The sequence below is a fragment of the Podarcis filfolensis genome (assembly GCF_964270895.1).
Source record: "Podarcis filfolensis genome assembly, chromosome: 2".
In the NCBI taxonomy this organism is placed as follows: Eukaryota; Metazoa; Chordata; class Lepidosauria; order Squamata; family Lacertidae; genus Podarcis; species Podarcis filfolensis.
The window spans coordinates 85,320,229-85,342,167 of record NC_139605.1 but is presented as its reverse complement, the minus strand read 5'-3'; the positions used below and the strand labels follow the sequence as shown (position 1 = coordinate 85,342,167).

The 21,939-nt window shown below is 46.7% G+C and overlaps 1 protein-coding gene across 1 annotated transcript in view; it reads right to left on the bottom strand.

Annotated features, from left to right (window-relative positions):
• The window catches only part of LOC310755259 (heparan sulfate glucosamine 3-O-sulfotransferase 3A1-like), an 82,890-nt gene extending 61,818 nt beyond the window's left edge, over nt 1-21,072 (bottom strand). The window contains exon 1 of the mRNA XM_083597788.1: nt 19,561-21,072. Within this exon, the coding sequence (XP_083453914.1) occupies nt 19,561-19,958 (398 nt within the window). The 5' untranslated portion in view covers nt 19,959-21,072. The remainder of the gene's footprint in view (nt 1-19,560) is intronic.
• Nucleotides 21,073-21,939: the final 867 nt, after the last annotated feature.

The following is a 21,939-nucleotide window of genomic DNA, read 5'->3' as shown; positions in this document are numbered from 1 at the left end:
GACTCGAGGTGGGGGGAAGAGGGGGTGGAATACCTCCTCGCCAGGGAAGGTACCCCAGCCAGTGCCAACAGGTGGGTACCGTGCTATGCCGTGGAGGAGCACTATCTTAAAGACGAGTTCCATGCACTCTTCCCACACAGACCTATGCCGGCAGAGTATTTCGACGACTGGCTCTTCACGCCCACACTGTCAGCCAGTACGTTCCAGGGTTTTTCATCAGCTGAAGAGACGACGCCAGACACTAGCTCCTCGGAGGGGTCTCTCTCGGGGTTTGCCACAGACCGCTCCTATTGGTGGGACACTCAACCGGAGGTGGGGTGGCGCAGGGAGCTGCTGCGGGGACCTTTGCAAGCTGTCTCACCAGAGGTACCCGGGGGAGGGGAGGACATGGACGTGTTGGGGGAGGATCCTGGATTCGAGCACATCAGCAGAGAGATGGAAGCAGAGGAAATCGACGTCGACGAGCCCGTTGCGGTTGGGCCGGATCCAGTGGACCGGCTACACACCAGGGGGGAAGAATGGTATCCCGCACTCACACCCACTGGACTGGAGCACCCGGAACCCACACCCGAAGAGGGGGAGGGGGGAAGGGGGGGCTTCGAGGGGGGGATGGATGTCAGGGAATCAGGAGCAGGAGCACTGGGGAGAGAGGATTGGGAGAGCGAAGGGGAAGAATCCGAGGGCAGCGTAGGGGAGTATGACAGTGGTCCGAGAGATTCCATGAGCTTCTCCAGCGAATCAGAAGATTCCCAGAAGGGGGCGCCGATGGTCAGGGCAAGGGGGGTCCCAGGGGGGACGCACCAGAAACAAGGAGCCAGAGGGGAACCCCAAAGCAGCAGTGGAGGATCAGGACCAGTTTCCCCACCAGAGCGTAGTGGGGGGGAGGAGTCACATGTGTCAGGAGCAGTGTCTCCTCCAGAGAGGGAGTCAGGGCTGACCACGCCTCCAACGGAGGGGAGGTCAGTTGCAGCTAGCCCCCCCGATGGGGGAAGCAGTGACAGCAGCAGTGGAACGGTCAGGAGGAAAGTTGCTGGCTGGGCGCGCGCGCCAAGTTCAAATGTGCAGGCGGGCGGAACAGCAGGAGACCCGGATGGGGAACCAGCTCCTAAAGCCCGCCGGAGGGAGGGAGAAGGCTCAGGGGAATCAGCGGGAGAAGAGGCTAGAAAGGGCGGAACCCCGGCGGGCAGGCGGACCCAGAGGAGGAAGGAGCAGCGGAGAAGGTGGAGCAAGGCTAGACTCTTAAATTGGTGTAAAGGGGGAGGAGACTCAGACGGAGCATCAGTGGTCTGACACTTTAGACGTGGGGCTGCGCGCTGCGGCTCTGGAAGTGAAACTGAACTTCAATAAAGGCTTTTATACTTAACAACGAAGCAGCGTTGGTCCTTTGTGAGCTGGGACCTAGGGTAGCCCTGACAGTAGGTCTATTCCATGGGAGGGGGATCCCTGATTGGCCAGGTTTCTTACTTCTGTTGAAAAGTCTTATACTCATCCATCCACATGCGCATAGGACCCCTCTCATACCAACACCAAATGTATGGAAATTGAGCACATTCTGGCTACCCCCTCACACATTCATTGGAAGCATGTGGTAGCTCATCTGAACATGCTCGATACTATGTAATGATAATAGGAAGGCTAGGATAGGAAGGAGAGGAAAGAGAGGCACACCAGTGTTTCAAAGCTATCACATTACAGTCACCATGCACACCGATTCCCTTGCCTACCTTTTTTTCCTCTCCAAGAACTTTGCTGATTATAGGCAAAAGTTCAGCACTGAAATTCAACCACTCCTGGGCTAGATCCCAGAACTCTCCCTCCCCTCCGCACCTTGCACAGAACAATGTTAAACAGCAGGCAAAGGTATAGTGGCGGGAGGTGGAGAATGCTAATGGAAACTGCAGGGTCAGTTTCACGGGGGAAAGTGTAATATTACCTGAGCTAGGATCCTGGGATTAATGCTTATGTTCCTTGAAGAAAACAGGCCAAAGACCTCTTCATGACCTCCACCAGCAAGGCCTTTTCTGCTAAGTCTCCAGCTACCCACCCATAGCTTCTTGCCAAGGGGCTGAGAAAGGAGCCCTCTCAATTGGATCTCTCTCTGTCTAGGTCACTTCAAAAAACTCCCCAGACAGACTCCTCCTCCGCAGCACTGTCTGTTTGACAAGGAAAGAACATTCACACGTATCAGGATAGAAGGCATAAATTCCTACAGTCATTTGTTATCCTTGTTTCCAGTCAAAATGGTAATTCTATGCATGTCCCACAATTCTCAGCTGGTTGGGGGAGAGTATTCAACTAAGTTTTACTCAGATGCATTGAAATTAAAGAACATGACTTAGTTAGGTCCACTAATTTCAACAGGTCTGCTCTGAGTAAAACTTAGTAGCATATCACCCCAAGTTTCCCTCAGTTTACCCTAAAAAATAACAGTGCAAGAGAACTTGCTTAGAACTACATTGATTGCAGAAGCCCCACATATCCCTTAGAGATAATAAAGTAAGGTTATGCCTAAATATACAGGTGCCTGTGTGAAGAATTCTGCAAATGATAGTCCACTATTTGAAATTTTGCAGTTAATTACCACCTTTTTTAACCTAGTGGGTTGGGTTGTTCTAATGGTGTTTGTGTGGGCTTTTGCTTGCAGATTGGAGATGAGAAGTTTGAGCCCTGAAGCGCACATAGCCTGGCGAAAGGATTGGTGGTGAGATTAGATGCCAAGGGAAAGGCTCAGCCCTGGCCCTACATATTTCCATGCCTGAAGCAAATCAGTCAAAACAACAACGCTCCTCAGCTCATTTTTGAAAGCAAACATGTCAGCACTGAGATGCAGGCTGGAGGCAATAAAATAGCACACACGGTATATACTCTCTAGAATCTGCTGCCTGGAGGCAGTGCAGTAACTTGCTCCAAGGTGAGGTAGCCCTTGAGAGTACTCAAATTCTTCATCCTACTTTCATCCCATGAGCTTTTATCCCAGCCTTCAAAAGCAGGCAACTTTGGAATAATTTTATTAGCGTGTCGGCGTGGAGCAAGAGAGAGATCTACCTTGGTCAAACCCAGGAACTTCACCTTCAGAAGGGCTGGAGGAAATGAAAGATTCTTGATTGCCAGAAGGGGCAGCTGTAGACTTCCTCTACTGCCCAGAGGATGAAAATGATGATGGGTGGTATGTAAATTGAAGCGATAAATAATGAACAAACTGACAGTAGTACCTGCTTTTTCCATCTGGTTAGGGTGATGAAGAAAGGGGAGAAATAGAAAACGGAATCTATGGAACATTTGGAATGTGCATTTATGCACAGAGAATGATGCCACTTTTACTGAAATATCTGAAATATTTTTAAAGTGTCCAGAGAAGTCATATAAATGGGGACTTTATGATGTGGGGAGAAAGATAAGGATAGTTTTGATTATTCTAGAAGGTTTGATGATTCCAGCATTGTTACCCACTTGAGCGTTTGGGAAATGATGGGCTATAATTCAAAAAAGAGGTCGGGAGAAATCAATAGACATATTAAATTAGAGAAGTTGAACCTCATAAATTCCAATGATTTAACTTTTCTATTTTATACAAGTACAGAGCATGGAAAAAACACAGGCTGGAACGGATCAGTTCATTTTCACTACACCTGAACACACTGTGAACAGAAATTTTTTCTTTGCACTGTTTTTCTAGGCTAAGTTTGGATACTTTCTAGGAAAGGTTAAGTCATGGTGTATTACTAACACTGCAACCCCTATACATACTTACTGTGGAGTAAGTTCCATTGAACTCTGAGGTGACAAGTTTACCACTATAATTATACCATAAGACATCAATGTATAATAAGAAGGATGGAAGTGAGAGAGTATTTAGAGAGAAGTTAACTTTTGCTTGCATGCCAGTTCTGCTGAATGGCCTTTTAAAATTAAAATTAAAAACCACATGCGGATGCAGTCATGGATTGGTTGGATGTAGAAGAGTGGTAGGAGCCACCAGCTAGGGAATCCCATGGGAAGAAGACTCAGAGTCGGGGGACTGGTGGTGGGACGATGATGAGCGTTCGGAGGGAGGAGGTATCAGAGGAGGAGGTATCAGGAGCAGATGGGGCAATAGGGTTTAATGAGCAGGAAGAGGCTATGGCGAGATGACAAAGTCCCAAAACCCATACAAGCTCTTCCTGACAAGAAGACAAACAGCAGAATATGGATTATGGTGGTGTCCACAGTCAATGGGGTAATATCAAGCACATTGTAAACACAATTTTGCAGTCACACTTAGGGAATGAAAAGAGAATGGTGGGTTTGCCTTCATTTTTAATGCATTTGCATTTGTGTGGAGAAGTCATCTCCAGACACCCTCAGGGCCAATCAGGGAGAGAGGGGCAGAAGAGCCAACTGACCTGGGCCTCAAGCTCAAAGAGTGCTCCAAATGTAGACGAGCTGTAAGGTAAAGGTAAAGGGACCCCTGACCATTAGGTCCAGTTGTGACCAACTCTGGGGTTGCCGCGCTCATCTTGCTTTATTGGCCGAGGGAGCCGGCGTACAGCTTCCGGGTCTTGTGGCCAGCATGACTAAGCCGCTTCTGGTGAACCAGAGCAGCACACGGAAACGCCGTTTACCCTCCCGCTGGAGTGGTACCTATTTATCTACTTGCACTTTGACGTGCTTTCGAACTGCTAGGTTGGCAGGAGCAGGGACCGAGCAACAGGAGCTCACCCCGTCGTGGGGATTCGAACCGCTGACCTTCTGATCGGCAAGTCCTAGGCTCTGTGGTTTAACCCACAGCACCACCCACGTCCCATGTTTAGAGCTGTAAATTCCAGCAAATAAGTCTTGTTGGCGATTTATAAGTGTTCATAAACTTTAATTATATATATATATATATATATATATATATATATATATATATATATATATACACACACCGTATTTTTCGCCCCATAGGGCGCACCTAGTTTTTTTTTGGGGGGGAAATAAAGAAAAAAAATTATTTCCCCTCCAGGCGCGGGGCTTCCCCCAATCCCAGCCCCGAGAACAGCCTGCTATCCGCAAGCCTAGGGAGGCCAGCGGTAAGTTGCGCCGGTCTCCCCAGGCTTCGGAATGCAGGCAGCTCGCCCAGGACAGCAGGCAGCTCTGCGCAGCCAACGGGAGGTGGGCGCGACTTCGCGCCCCACTCCGGATGGCTGCGCAGAGCTGCGCTCGCCCCGAGACAGCAGGCAGCTCTGCATTCGCCCCATAGGACACACACACATTTCCCCTTCATTTTTGGAGGGGAAAAAGTGTGTCCTATAGGGCGAAAAATACGGTATATATATATATATATATATATTCTCTCAGGATAGTTGATTATATAAACAAACCATTTATTTTTAGTTTGTTTTCATGAATCATCAGGCCTTAAAAGCTCAAAGTGGCCCAGAGATCTCTGAACCTCTGAGAGGTCCTGCACACACTGCAACTCACAGAGGACAGTGGAAAAGGTGTGTGTTTGAGTGATAGATGTTTGAAGGTGTAGGCAAATGAATTCTTGCCAGAGGTCTAATATGCATGAGCACATCACATGAAACCCAAAGGTGAAGAAACACCCAGCAACTGAACACAACAAGTTTTGTATGCCCTACCAATTTCACTGTACCCTCTTCACTTTACACACCCCACACACCCAGATGTCACAGTCAGCTGGTCCGGGGCTCTCTTTCTTTCTTGCCATAAACTAATTAAAGATGTATGAGGCTGCCATCATGGAATTATTTCCTGGTAATCACCTTGTGGCTTCAGACACAGGGTACAGTGTGATTCAAGAGACACTGCCTTCCCAACAGCCAGCCTGTGAAAACCCCGACCCTCCGAATGACAGGTCAGAGTTCAAAAGCTCATTACAGAACCGACAGCTGCTTTTATAGGATTCTGTGCCTGAAGCCAGACTACAGGCACAGGGATTGCCATCTGTCTGAGGAATAACATCTTACAAACACACCCTGAAACAATAATCTATGATGCCCTTTCGAGGAGATAACTGGCACATAAAACCAAGTCTACTGATACCAGTTCAGGGATGCATATGTGTAAACACACATCTGCATAAAGGACACATCTGCTTATGAGAAGGAGAACCTGGAAGAAGGGGGAAAATGATAAAATAGTGGAATCCATGACACTATTCCGGAGGAGTCCAAATATTTAAAATGTTTGTTAGTTGAGTTTACAGTGCAGTCCTAGGCATGCCTACTCAGAGATAAGTTCCATTAAATTCATTGGACTTAATGAAGCAAACCTATCAGTACAAGCCTATTTGGAAGTGAACCCCATTGAGTATGCTCAGGTGAGAGAGTTTAGGATTGCAGCCTAACAGAGCAATGTTAATGAAGGGCAGAGAGGTGCAGATCTTCTGCCACATTTGAAGGCTTCCAAATTTTGGTTTACTACTCCATCAGTCTCAACCAACATGACCAATAGTCAGGAAGAAGAAGAAGAAGAAGAAGAAGAAGAAGAAGAAGAAGAAGAAGAGGAGTTTGGATTTGATATCCCGCCTTTCACTCCCTTAAGGAGTCTCAAAGTGGCTAACATTCTCCTTTCCCTTCCTCCCCCACAACAAACACTCTGCGAGGTGAGTGGGGCTGAGAGACTGAGGCTGAGAGTGGGGCTGAAAGAAATGTGACTAGCCCAAGGTCACCCAGCAGCTGCATGTGGAGGAGCGGAGACGCGAACCCGGTTCCCCAGATTATGAGACTACCGCTCTTAACCACTACACCACACTGGCTCTCAGTGTGGGAATGGTGGGAGTGGTAGTCCACAACATCTAGAGGCACCACATTAGCTACCCCTGGCACAGAGAGTACTGAATTAGATGGACTAATTACAGCTTCCTATGTTTCTAACAAACTTTATCTCTCCCCATTCTTTTCTCCCCTCCCAGAAGGGAGAAGAAAATATCTGAAAGTGAACTCCTAGATACATGTATTCAGTAAGTCCTATTTTCTTCGTAGAACCGCAGAGTTGGAAGACACCACCTTCTAGGAAATGAAATTGTCAGCAAGGCAATTGAGTAATTTATTGGATCTTACATTCTTGGCATTCTATTTCATATAATGCTGCTGGTGGTCCCTTCCTGTTTGGTCTATTCCTTTTGAATAGCTTACACCCCTCAATTTCTACATTCCAGTCATGAGTCACATCCCACCAGGGTTTCAGTAATGCCTATTAGGTCATAATTGCCATGCTTTATTAAATGCTCAACTTCATCTTGCTTGTTTTCTATGCCCTGTGCATTAGTATTAAGACAAGTGAAACCACGATTCATTCTCTCTAGCTACTTCCTTCTTGTCATGGTAGAGAAGCTGCTTTGCATGTGCTAGGTCCCAAGTGCAATAACTGGCATCTCCAGATATGGCTGAAAAAACTACTGATGGAAATCTTAGAGAACTGCTACCAGTCAGTATATACAATACTGAGCTAGATGGGTCAACAATCTAACTCTGTTTCAAACAGCTTCCTATCTTCCTAAGATTTTGGCCTGAGTGGAAGATTCTACAGCTGTCTGAATGCTGAATTTCACCTCCAACTGGGAAATTAGCCCCCCGCCTTTGGTAAGAGAAGCAGGAGATCAAGAACAGAAGCCCAATTCCTGCTCCTGATTTCTACCAAGAAGACTGAGTGTGATGGGGGAGTACAGTGATGTAACAGACAAATCCCTTCAAAGCTTAAATGTGCTTACTGTCACCTTAAATGTAACCTGCATACAGTACATATTAATCAACCCAACCCTTCTCCAAATGATGGGTGGCATGCCAAGCACTACGGCTTCTTTCAGAGCTGTGATGCACCCCATTCTGGCCCTATGGACCCTGCATTTTGCTAAGCCATCTCACGCGCAGGCAGGCCACAACAGCAGCCAAGTGCTCAGTCCCCAAGGCTCAGATTCCATCACAACTTTTTCATGTGAGGAAGAGCTTGAGGCACTGAGGACGGGAAGCCGTACAGGAAGCAGGGGCTCCACAGCTGCCTCCAGCTGCTGGAACAGGCTTCTCTCCAAGCCCTTTTCAAGGAAGTGCAAACTTTGGCCTTTGCTTTGATTCCCACCATTCGTAGCTGCCTTTTGAGGGAGGGGGAAGATGTGTGTAAGCAAAGAAACAGTATTAATTAGAAGACACAGAACTTCCCAGATCTGAAGCATCAAGGAGTGCCAGTACTTAACCCCCCACACATACACACAGAGATCCTTGAAAGAAAAGTATACTGAATCATCTTTCATCTCCTTGCAGAACGCTGCCTAAGATAGTGGCATTCTTTTCCTCTCGCAAATCCAGTGGCAGCTTTACAAAGGCAGGCAAGATTAAAACATACTAAATAGACGATCTTGGAGTGACTGACGGGATAATGGCATTCCAGTGGGCAACTGAATCTGTGGCGGGCTAAACAAAGGATCAGAAGGCAAAAATAGCACCTCTCAAAAACAACCCTTCACCCTAACGTCCTTAGTAATGATTTCTTTTCTCCCCCCACCCCCACCGCATCCTTTGTAACTTACTCCCCTACATTTTTAACACAACCTACATAAGGTTTCCTTCACCCTCAGGCTTTATAAAGTCACATTACACTGAAGGAAGGGGGTGGGCGGGGGAAGCTTCACCTGCTATTGAACTCTGCCTGCTCAATAGACTTGTTCAACGATTCCTCAATTTTTTAAATCAATGAGGCCATTGTGACTGGCTTCCCTCCCCCCCCCCCAACTCACTCCTTTCCCAATTTCTCCCTTGTGAACCTAGGAACTTGCAGACGTGAAACAGAGAGAAAGCTGCTGCAGGCACTCAGCTTCCCCCGAAATATCCAGCCCACATGGATCCATCCATTGAGATGTCACAGCTTTCAAATTTAAAGCCCCGCTATTGTGTTTAAATAAGGATCTCTGCAGTGGGTGATCTGCCTTTGCAATGTGAGAGATGTGCTCTTAAGGGAAGGTATGGGTGGGAGCAGGGAAGAGACTTTGTTCCCCTTGAATCAGCACGCAGCGCTGCAGACATGTTTCATTTCCGATTCTGATCCATAAGCAAGCAGAAAGAATTTAACTGGCTAACAGGGGGATTAGCTAGAGGAGCACACTCTGCTTTCATATAGTCTTCAAAATCACTGTCTTGTTGGGGGGTTTTTAGGAAATAAAAGAGCTTAATCAGATTGACCTACTCAGCTTCTGTCCACAATATTACTAAACTTTTGATTTCTCATTAGAAAAGCAACATGAAACTCTGTTTCTATGCATCATTTTTTAAATGTATGCTTGGTTACTAAATATTTCCATTCTAGTAGGTCCATTAATGTTTTATTTTCAACTGTAGAGGTCACTGTTGTCCTCTTATGTAAGTAAAAAATAGAAACTAACCCAAGAGAACAACTTGAGAGACTGATGTTAAAGCCACTGTGCTCTTCTAATTGCATGTTCCAAACACCGTGTTCCACTAGGATATTTTAACATAAACATCCGTATGTTGTATTTGCTAGTTTTAATGGCTTGGAGCTTAATTAGGGATGGGATTTCTATACTGGCCAATAGTTTTATCAGGAAAATGCTCTTCCCTCCACAAAAAAAGCTTTGGGTAGCCTGCAATCCTAAACACTCAGAGATCAAGCCTTGTGAACACAGTAAAACTTACTCCTGAGTAAACACGCATAGGATTGCACTGTTTATCTTCAGCTTTGTAGGAGACATGGAATATATGCTGTAACAACGATCCTCAAATCTTACTCCCAAGTAGTCCTGATGTATCTACTTCAGAGAAAATTGGTTGCAAATTGCTTTGGTCTATAAAAATATGAACTGGAATCAAACAAGTACTTTGTTGGCTTTGATTTTTTCATATAAGAATAGTCACCAACTATCTTGAGTACTTACTGAACTTGCCCTTGTTCATCCTCCATATATTTCCATGCAAGGTTAATCTAACACTATTTTCAATTCACTCTAAGGAGCGAGATGGAAAACAGTAAATGCTTTTTTTTTTAAGTTATTAAAAAAAATATGTCACCATGAACTGGTGGGTCTCCCCTCTTACTTCCTAAATCCCAAAGGCAAGTACAGTCATACCTTGGGATAAATACGCTTCAGGTTGAATGCTTTTGGGTTGCGCTCCGTGGCGACCCGGAAGTAATGGAGCGCATTACTTCCGGGTTTTGCTGCTCGCGTATGCGCAGATGGTCAAAATGACATCACGCACATGCGCAGAAGCAGCGAAACGCGTCCCGCACACTTGCAGACGCACTGTCCGTCTTACATTCTGTTCGGGATGTGAACAGGGCTCCAGAACGGATCCCGTTCGCATCCTGAGGTACCACTGTATGGCATCCTTTTACTGATCTCACTCTGACATCTTATTCCTAAAGACATTACTTCCTAATGTATAAATGCATGGGGAGGAATTCAGTGTAGTGTTAAGGAGACTGTTGCATTTCAGCTTGCCGGATGGAACAATCTCTCCTCTCCTCTCATGCACTGCTCTGGGGTTCCCTGACCACTCCAAAGCCAATGTGGGGAGCACACATGGGTGAAAAGTCCCACTGCGCTAGCAGAAGACCTTCCACAGGCTTCTGCTATTAGGACTCATTAGCTGAATCCAGCTCTATGAGTGTGCCTCTGTTTTCTGTGTACCTTGAGTAATGAGGCAAATCAGGGCAATTTAGGGCAGACTCACATGTACTTGAGTTGGACTACAACTTTTCAAAAGCTGTCTCAGTGCAGATCAGCGATCTGTTAAAGTGTCAAATAGCTCTGTGGCCACAGTTTCAATTTGATGGATTGGTTTAGCTTTTAATTGCAGTGTATTGTTTTCTGAAGCCACTCCAATCACCACAGTATGGTGAAAGGTGGTTGTGGTGATGAATTATAGGATAGATTAAATAAAACCATGCAGAAATCAAAGTGTCTCCAAGATCAATTGTACCTATGTGAAAATTATTATGGCCACTTAAAAAAAAATATTAATTGCACTGCAATGTGTGATGCCAGTGGCAGATCTTGGGGTCTCAAATTTCTGCAGTGCCCTCCCCCTCACCTCTTATCTTCCATTCTACATCACAGTTGTGGCACCTCCAAGACTCCATACCCAGTGTGACTGAACCAGTCATGCTCTCTTAAATTCACTGCTGATGAGGCAGCTCCTTTATCCAATCCTGCATTCCTTACTCAGACAAAGTTTCTGAAACTATATGCAAAGAGTTTCCTCCCAAAGCTATTTCCTTGATTGCACTGGAATTTATGTCCAAGTCTCCTTAGGATCACAACTAAGTATAAAACAGTTTCCTTGAGTATCAGCCAGACTTTGTGACCACACACTGTCCCCAAAGTCAGGTGTTTATTTTCAAAGTCAAGAAAAATGTGCTTAAAAATAAATGTGAAAAATCTCAGAAGTTTTAATGTTTCCTTTCTGATTCTCTTTCAAGGCACGCAAAATTGGATAACTGCACAGTTAAGAAAATACCATTCCTCAGACAGCTTTGGGTTTCAGGAATAGAAAGTCTTTATTATCAGGGGGGAAATGCATCTGGTCGGTATACCACAGAATTCATGGGGTTAAAGGGGCATAAATTGGCATCTAAATATGGGACTCCTGTTTCAAGAACAATGCTTCAGTTACAACAGGGATGAAGAACCTGTGGCCCTCCAGAAATTGTTGGACACCAGATCCCAGCGAGCACAACCAATGGTAAGGACTGCTGGTAGCTCAAGTCAATTAGGTTCCCATTCCTGACCTACAACCAGAATGTCTAAGCCTGTAATCCTATAGACCAGACCAGTGGTTCTCTCTGGGCCACACCTTCAGAATAAACCTTTGATCAGACCACACCAATTTTTTTATTGATAGGAAATACACTGGAGAACAATAAGAAGCAACTCCTAGCAGTGCTTGATTTATAACACAAAACACAACAACTTTATAATATGATCACGGGACATCCAGAAATGCAACTACATAAGAACATGAATCATTCCCAAAATATGTTGATTGTCCTTGAATCTTCCCACTACACTTGCCATCCTCTGTTGCCACATCATTGTGTTGCACCACACCCTTTGAGAACCACTGCTGTAGACACTCCCAGGTAGGTGTCTACAGGATTGCTGACTTCGACATTCTGGCTGTAGCTCAAGACTTACTCCAAGCCCTACTGAATGCAGTAGGATGTATTATTGAGCAGACATACATCAGACGGCACTGCACATAACTTGCTCTGCTTCTCCCTTTATCTTTACTCTTTCAAACCAATCAAGCAACAGGTTCAACCACAGGAATAATTGAGGTCAGATCAGAACAAGGGGTGATATTGAACACAATTTTACTCAGAGTAGACCCACTGACATCAGTGGACCTAACTTAGTCATGTTAATTCATTTCAGTGGGTGTACTCTGAATAAAACCTAGCTAAATAGGTGTTATCCGAGGAGTACAGTGCAATCATTAGCATGTGTACTCAAAGTAAGTACACATTCTGCATTCATTTCCCTAGCAAGTGAGCCTTTGACTGAAGTCTTACCCAATCCTAGACTTTACAGGGAAGACCTACTGATGATCATTTGGAAGGATGTTTCATTGCTAAGTGTGCACCAATCCCAGCCTTAAAGCCCTTTGTTCCACTCCTGCGTACTTGACGGGAAACAAAGCATTTCTGCCGTGCAACAAAGACAAATTGCTTGCTGAGCCAACAAGCTATTTTCATATTAACTTGCCAGAGGACACAACTTTATTAACTTTAAATGACAGGAGCACGTGGGAGAACCATCTAAACAATGCAAATTGCAAATAAGACAATTGCCCTTTGGCTTTCATGTTTATTTTCACATTGTGGTCTCTTTTTTTGGTCCCCTTTCCCAATGAATGATGAATGTATTCTATTAAAAAATATTTGATTGGATTTGATTAAAGCTGTCTTTGCAGGCACCTCCTGTAACCGACGTTTATTAGATTTCTCAAAATTCTACCATTGTGAAAGTGGCTTATTTAAGGAAATGAAGCGGAGTGGAGGGTGGGAGTCAGGTCTGAACTGAAGACATTCCTGCAAGGTGTTGCACAGCCCTCAGCTACAGGATACACTAAACACCCACTGACTGAGAGCCCCACTACACAAGTAGAATACCAAGTATGCTGAAGGAAAGGCTGAAATGGGGGACAGTCATGGCAGGGCAGTGGAGGGGCACACTTGTGTTGTATCCTACATCCCTACAATCCACAGTTGGACCTCCATCTGTGGCACAGTTTTTAATGTCACCTCAAATCCAGTGCGGGAAATTGTCCTTCCATTGACTTCCATTGAGTCCACACCAGCATGGTGCAACTCAGCACCCAATCACAGCACATCACCCACTGGTACAGTGGTACCTTGGGTTACATACGTTTCAGGTTACATACGCTTCAGGTTACAGACTCCGCTAACCCAGAAATAGTGCTTCAGGTTAAGAACTTTGCTTCAGGATGAGAATAGAAATTGTGCTCCGGCGGCGTGGCAGCAGTGAGAGGCCCCATTAGCTAAAGTGGTGCTTCAGGTTAAGAACAGTTTCAGGTTAAGAATGGACCTCCAGAACGAATTAAGTACTTAACCTGAGGTAAAACTGTATGTAAACCTAAGAGGAGGATAAGGCAAATGCATGGGATGATACTTCTCTGGCCTCGTGTCATACCTAGACTTCCTAAGGGGTAGTTCTGAGCACCTTGCCACAAAAGGGAGACCTGCACAAGCAACCTGACATTGCAACACACGTGGGGACTTAACGCACTGCTAGCACTTCCTTTCTAAGAACCTTAACATGCACCTCAACCTGGGACTCCAGCCACAAACTGGAGACTGCAAACACCAGACTCCATACCAACTGCAAACACTACGCTCCACACCAACAATTGGGGATGCAAGGGCAGAGCAGGTGAGCAAAGGAAGAGAAAGCATTGGGGCCAAGTATGATTTGCTGTGACTGTCTCCCATACCTCTCTCACTCATACTTTACTATAGGTGAATACATTCAGGTTAAGTGCCCTGTTGACAAAGGCCAGGCACTCCCCTCCAGCTGCCACCACTGCTGTCCAAACAGTCATGAGCACATCTACCTTAGAAGATCACAGCCTAAATGAACAGCAATGAAAAACTATGAGAATTCAGTCACTGAATCCCCTTCCCATGATGATTGGTGGTGAGGAGTGGTTGAGACCTGAGCACTGTCTGAGCACTTAGGTGGCCACTACTCCCTCTCTCTCTCACTCCTCACAAGCACAGCTGCCAGTGCCTCTGGGTTCAGGGGCTTTGGATGTGCTCCAGCTGCTGCCTAACACTTGGCAAATATTCTGTGCCTCCCCTTTCCCTCCTCAATGATAGCATCCTGGTGACCTAGCTTGTTCCAGACAGGGCCCAAGATAGGCATGCATGCGACAGGTGAGGGTGGTCCTAGCATGGAGCTGGAACCACATATTCTCCTACTCTGGTTTCTGTCAAGCTGTCCATCTAAGGCACAGAGCCCTGGTGAGGTGATTGTTTGGCAATCCCAAATGAAAGTCTTTCTCTTTCAGGATCTCCCCTATCCCAGTTGCCATGCAAAGCAGTTTAGAAATAAAATGGATAAAAGGCTGTGACTTTTCCATATGCGTTTTTATTTGTTGCTAGGGATATTAAGAGTTTGAAGAAGAAGAGTTTGGATTTGATACCCCGCTTTATCCCTACCCTAAGGAGTTCAAAGTGGCTAACAATCTCCTTTCCCTTCCTCCCCCACAACAAACACTCTGTGAGGTGAGTGGGGCTGAGAGACTTCAGAGAAGTGTGACTAGCCCAAGGTCACCCAGCAGCTGCATGTGAAGGAGCAGGGAAGTGAACCTGGTTATGAGTCCACTGCTTAACCACTACACCAATAGGGCTGCTTTCTCTAACCCTACTATGATCTGGCCTCAGCTTATTTCAGGATAGGATCCTGGAAGTGGAGATAGAGAACTGTGATCTCCCTTCTCTCTACCCACTCAAGTTTCATGAAACAAGCCCATCAGGAGGCACAAGTGGGGGTAGCTGCTTTGTCAAAGTAGTCAGTTTGGGGGTGTGGGGTGCGAGAGGGGCAGTGAATCCTGCTGAATGCTACTTGGCAGGGTCAAGCCATCAGGCAAAATAGCACAAGTGCATGGATTGGTAACATTCATTCATTCATTCATTCATTTATTGACAGTGCTTTTATACTACCCAATAACTAATAATCTCTGGGCAGTCAACAATTAAATGTAAATGCATTTCACACACAGGCATACATAGCTGAGACAAGATGGGTTGGTGGGGGGGAAGAGAGTGCTCTTGAGTGGCGGGATTTGGAGAGCAAGTGTTTTCTTTTTCTTTCCTTCCTTCCTACTGTACCTGTCAACTCCTGTTTATATCCTGAAGGGCCAGTTTCATTTTTAATACAGCTGTTTTGCACAACAGCAATTTCACACAAAACAGCTGTGTGTGTGTGTGTGTGTGTGTGTGTGTGTACCACAACCACATCCTCAGCAGCAACTGGTGGAAACAACACCCAATGAGATGTCTGCATGTGTAAAAAAAGAGCCCTTCCATATTGTGACCTCACAATGCACGTCAGGGAACAAGCAATTACATGCTGGAGGTTTTTCCCCTTTATCAGATTTATCCATGGGGCATAAATTGGGGGGAAAGTATGGGCTTCACAGGATGTTTGTGGATAGTGGCAACCCTTCCCCCCCCAAAAAAAAAATCATCGTGCAAGTAGCTTCAAACCCACATCAAGCTCCTGTGTGGATGAGCCCATGATGATGCATAAACAATCAGATTTAGCTACATGGCGATGACACTGAAAGAAAACAAAGGAAATTCTACTCACACCCTGAAAGGGGTCAAAGCAAAAATGGCCCCAAAGCTAAAGGGTAAAGTCCCTTCTGCCATTTACAAAAAGTGTTTGTCAATCACACTCCCTCTGCTTGCATATGCCTGATTCACACAACCATTCCCCTTCAAAAAAAGGGTGTGTGTGGAAGAAGTGTACCCCTTTCCAGCACAAGTCCAGCAGTCTGTCTAGTATACCAGGTGCAGAAATCCTGTGGTTCTCCAGGTGTTGCTGCACTACAGCTCTCATCATCCCTTGCCATTGGCCATGCAGGGTGTAGTTCAGCAACTTTTTCTACAGATCACAAGGCATAAGAAGGATGGAGACAGTGTAGCTCCTCACTAGCAGTGTCACAGCATTTCCCAGTAGTGGCCTGTGACACATGTGTAATTCTACAGGTGCAAGCCCTGCCAACTCCAGGAAAAGCTGGGGAGAGCTCCTGCCTCATACCTGGGAGAGTCGCTGCCAGCCAGTGTAGACAGCATTGAGCTATACAGAACAATTGTCTGACTTGGAATAAGACTTCACCATTTGAATAGGCAGCTTCCTTTGTTCTCCTACACCAAAAATGTATTAACCCTTGCTGGTTTCAGTGAGAGAGGATGCAAGCCTATACCCCGGGGGTGGCTAAGCCCTGGTCTGATGCAGCCCTCCAATCAATTTTATTTTCGCCCCTAAACCCACTGATTTTGGCAGCAGCAAAAGCAAAAATGGAGACACTGTACAGGGGCCCTGATGGGGATGCAAGCTGTCCCCTCTGTGGCCATCAGTTTAATCATTTGCAGAGCTGAAAAGGAACAATACCCCCCAGCTCATCTGCACAGATCAGGCTGTGTGTCTATGCATGCAAGAATGTGCCACAGCCACACCTACTTTTGGCCTCACACAACTGGCATACCCACCTCCCACCTCCCAAAGTTGGGAAAGGGTGAATATAGTTCTAATATCAAAAACACCCACTTACCAAGGAATAAACCTCAGTTAACAGTGGAACAGACACTCACAAGAGGTGGTGGACTCTCCTTCCTTGTGGGCTTTCAAGTAGAGTTTGGATGACCAAGTGTCTTGTATGATCTAGTTGAGATTCCTGCAATGTAGCAGGTTGGACTAGATGCATACAAGACTGTAGTGTCAAGCATACCTAACTTTGCCTCTGGATTGGGCCCACGGTTTTTAGAAGGACCTTTTGCACAGCATCAAAAATTCTCCATCAAAGGCTCCAGTTGCACAAATCCCTCATGACTGCATAAATGTGTCAATGGCAGAGGAAATAAAATGATAAAAGTATTTACAGGAACAGAGAGGCGGTTAATTGCACTAATTTCCCACAATCCACTGGCAAGAATGTTGTTAAGAGCTTTGAAACAGACAATCAGTGAGTACACACAACTAATTTCTTAACTCTGCCTTCTAAAAAAACCCACCCCTCTTTCTTTTTAATTTTGCTAGATAAAAGTCTGTAAAAATGAGAGCCTACCCATGTTTTGCAATGCACATCCCTTCAATGGAAGTAGATGGGCTGTTATTCTTACAGTTTGTTTTAATTTAACAACTAGTAGTAAAAGAAATCCTGAGGAAGGAACTAGAGAGGGAACCACCTGTCCTTTTGCAGAAATCATCACCTTTCAGACTGTTTGAACAAGTGGCAAACTGGGAGCTTTACATTCCTCGCATCAGAAATTCAAACCTGAAGACCTCTGTTGGCTGAAACACACATTCAGTTCCAAATAGTCTGTTCCACTTTTTATTCTGCATTATAAGTGGTGCATTCCAAATTTTGAAGCACTCATGGCATCACTCCTGCAAATCAGAGTTTTGCCAAGGGCTGCCTTTCTTCTACCTCCTCACCCCACCCTCGAATCCCAAACGAGCCCTTGATTAATTGAGTTTTACCAATCATGTTTGCACACCTCCTCTTTGACCCTGTAGATAAGGGTGAAGGGGGGTCCAAGACAGATACAGAGTGAGGTCACTTTCAAGGCTGAGGCTGGAAAGTTCAGATATAACGAATAGAGTTGATTGCTCAGAGGGGGGAGAAAGTGGGTTCATGGAATGCAGGACGATTAATTAAGGATTTCTTTACAGAAAGTTTGATACATTCACAACATTTATCAGGAAGGACTGACTGGAGCTGGCTGCAACAATGTCCTGAAGACGACTTCTGAGCTTTTTAATGCTGCAAATCTGAACACACTTGACTTGGTAAAACTTTATTGGAATCAAGAGAGTTTGCTTCACTTCCAGATACATGCACTGCAGATCAAGTTGTGAAGATAGGAAGTAGTTCCTAATATAACATGACAAGGAGATGGGGCTGCGTGTAGGAAGAGCAAATGGAGTTATAGGGTGTGGGGCTCCTCTCTTAGGGATGCACATTTGTGGGACGTCTGAGGTTCAAAGCTGGCTGATGCAAAACGTCTTACACAAGGAGTTGCCATACTGAGTACAATTGGTTGTGCTCAGAGTGATGGTTAAAGGTGGGCTTGTGGGACAGGTGTGAAGATGAAGTGTAGGGAGACCAAGCTGGAGACCAAGCTTTAAGCATGCAAACACCTTATTAATTAAAAGGCCAACTAGCGAAAGCTGCTTTACCCATACCTTGTTGTGAAAACACTGTGGTTACCCTTGTGAAAAAGTCAGGGCTGTAAGTAACTTTGACAGTTGAGGTAGAACAACTCAAGTCAGACAGTTAAAGATGCAGGGCTGAGATACCTTCATAGGTTTGGTACCAGAGAAGATAAATACAGGTCAATGGGGAGGCTGTGGACAGGAGTTATGGTCTCATGGTTGGTTAATGATTTATTTATTTTACTTATTCCACAAGATTTATATACCACTTGATTGTAATAAAACTTCAAAGTGGTTTACAAAAAGATTATGCCAAGGCCTTTGACTTTTTAAAAACAAAAAACAAGAGGCTCCAGGAAGATTTGGGCATCAAAGTTTGCCTTTTCAGAAGGAGATATTGGAGCTCTGAAGTGGGTTTTAAACACAAGGCTTTAATCTTGGTGGGAGAATCTCAGGGCAAAGGCCAATAGATTTCTGTGGTTGTGGAAAGGAATGTTCACAGATTTTATGGACCTAGGACAGTAGCAAGGTCTCAGGGAGAGTTTGCAAAGCATGACCCGGGGGGGGGGGCAGACTCATGACTGGTGTGGGCAGAGCATCACACACATTTCCTTAAGAGGAACCCAGGCAAGTTTAGGAATACTCTTGCCATTGTTCAAAGGCCCAGGAGTAATTCTGCCCTCTATGACCTGGCCAGTCCTGGAATATGCAAATCAATCAGTGTTTCTGAACATATACAAATGATATTTCTCTCAGCATTAAATAACCACAGCATGTCCCATACACTTCAAATTAAAAAGCAGTGCTTCCAAGGCAGAAATAATAGTTTTAAGGCCCTCAGCATTACCACAAATAGTAATCAAAACCTATACATGTTTACGCAGGAGAAAGTATTAGTGTTCATAGGGGTTAGGAATTCCCAAGGTAAGTATGCATGGCTTTCTGCTGCCCACAGTTGGATGCATGGCACTGAGTGACAGGAACCCTAAGTTCATATCTCTGTACTGGATTCCCCTTAATTGCCCACACAATATTTCAAGAGTAGCAGTCTGGGCAGGACTGAATCCGGATTCACACAAGAGTAAGGAAGGGGAGGAGAAGGGGCGCCCAGTCCCTCTCCTGAGCCAAGCCAACGTTCAAGAGCAGCGCATCCTCATCCATACCTGTACCAGGCGAGCCCCCGGCCATAGTTCCGATCGAAGAAGTGCGGCTCGGCGCCCGCCGCCCTCACGTCCGGGTGGACCCGCAGGAACTCAAGCAGCGCCCTCGTGCCGCCCTTCTTCACGCCGATGATCACCGCCTGCGGCAGCCGCTTGGTGCCCTCTCCCGCCGCCTGGGGCTGCAGCGAAGGATCGCGGGGCGTGGCGGCGCCCTCGTCGCCTGGCGCGAGCGGGATCGGGGCCGGTTCTCTGGTGAGGACGCGCGCAGCCCCGGCCAGGCAGTAACTGGCGTAGAGAGACATGAGGAGCGAGCCGAGGACCAGCAGCAGCTTCCGCAGGGCGCGCCGGGGCAGGGGCTCTGGGCCAGGCGCTGAGGCGGGGGGCACCCCTCCCCGGGCCATGCTAGGCGGCCCCCCGCGCCGGGGCCATCGCCCCCTACGCTCAGCCCCTTAGCCCTGCCTGGCGGGGAGCGGGCAACCCCATCATGGACGGCTCGGATCGGGGTCCGCTGACGGGTTTGGGTGTATGGGGTGGGGAGCAAGGGCAGAAGGCGCAGCTGGTTTCCCCCCGTGCGCGGAGCTTCACGGGCGCATCATCCCAGCGGCCAGGCGTTGGAGTCGGGCGGGGGTTGGGGTCTGGGCACCTGGGCTTAAGCCAGGCCTTCGAGGGAGCCTCGCAGCAGCCCAGCCGCTGCGAAAGGGGCGGGTAGCATCAACTCCAGCTGGGAGGCGAGTTTGGCGCATCTCCGGTCAAAGCGCCGCCAAGGAGCAGCGCGCCTGAGCGCGGGGGAAACACTGCCAGGCGCCTCTCGGAGGGAGCGCGGCGCATCCAGGCGGAGATCGGAAGCGCGGCCAAATCCGGGAGGCAGCCGCTGGAGGAGGATGCGCTCAAGGTTTCAAGGAGAGGATCTGTCGCCGAGAGGGCTCTCCTCTCTCTGCCACAGCGTCTGTCGGCTGCCCAGGCTGAGATCCCGGGTGATCGTTGTTGCTGATGGAGGAAAGAAGGGAAGCCAGTCCCACCCCGGTCTGCTGGAGCTTTGTGCGCAGCAGAAGAAGAAACAAACCAGTCCTGAGCCGGCAACTCTTCCCAAGCCACCTCGGGTCGCAGATGCTGCCGTGCGCGGTGTTGCTTTTCCGCCGCTGCTCGCTCGGATTTTGCGCGCTCCTTAGCTGTCCAGCAGCAGCGCCCACCTCGCGCGGACGGGTAGGCGAAAATCCTCCCAACCGCCTGTCACCTTTCTTTCCTGCGGGGCTCCCTTTTCCCGGCTGCTCCAGCGGCTACCACACGTGGAGCTCTTGATTGTAGCAAAAACTTCTCCGAAAGGCACCTCCGAAGCTTGAGCGACGGGCCCAGGAGCCAACGGAACGTTGACAAAAGCAAAGTGGGCGGAGATGCCTTTCAGAGAGGACTCTGAATGGAGGCGGAGAAAGAAGTAGTTGGGACACACCCCGCGCAGTCACTTGGGATAGGGAGGGAGTTACTTTTGGGAGATACAGTACTTCTCCAACCACTATCTTCGAAATTCAGAGCTGGAGATGTATAGCTATTGCCAACTTCAGAAGCACTTCTGAAGCCTGATCCTGCTCATGCTATTTACTCGGGTGTGAATTCCGCTCATTTTTCAGGGTTTATGAAACCCAGTGGTTTAATGGTAAATTCTCAAGTGCAGACACCTTTCATAACAGATCCGCAAAACCACACAAAACTATACGGCAAAATTTTTTTTGACCATTGCAGATATTCTGACTTCAGTACTAAGCCTTCCCTTCCCTCACTCTACCTCCCGCTGTGCTTTACAGAAGAGCTCTGGTGGACTCAAAAGCTTACCCCCTATTTTGTAACATTTTGGTTGGTCATAATAAAAGGATTTGGGAATATTTCAAAAAGAAAGTCTCAGTGTAACCCTTAGCCATGTGTGCTAATGTAGCCTTAGATTAGATGGCGAGTTTCTCCCTGAGAAAAGCTTATTTGCCATGCAGAGGATTTACAAATAGCCCATCAGGAGATGACATTATTGGTCCTGCTGTGAAATAAGTGGTAATGCACGGATGCAACTACATAACACTTAGGTAAAGGCTATGTGTGCTCTTTGCTCAGAGAAAACTCACTGGAATTAATGAACATGACAAATTTAAGTGAGTCTCCCTGAGAAAAACTTTATGACCACACGTATAAAAAGTCCATACACCCTCACATCCTTGCAACATCTCTAAACAGCAGGTTTTTCCCAGTTTTACAGATGGGGAAAACTGAACCTATTGGAGCAAGTGTTTTGTGTAGAATCATTCAGTGATTGCATGGCAAAGCAAGAAATGTAAACCTAGGACTCAGTCTGGTGCTCTGCTCACTTGGTCATACTGCCAATAGTCTCTGGCCAAGTGT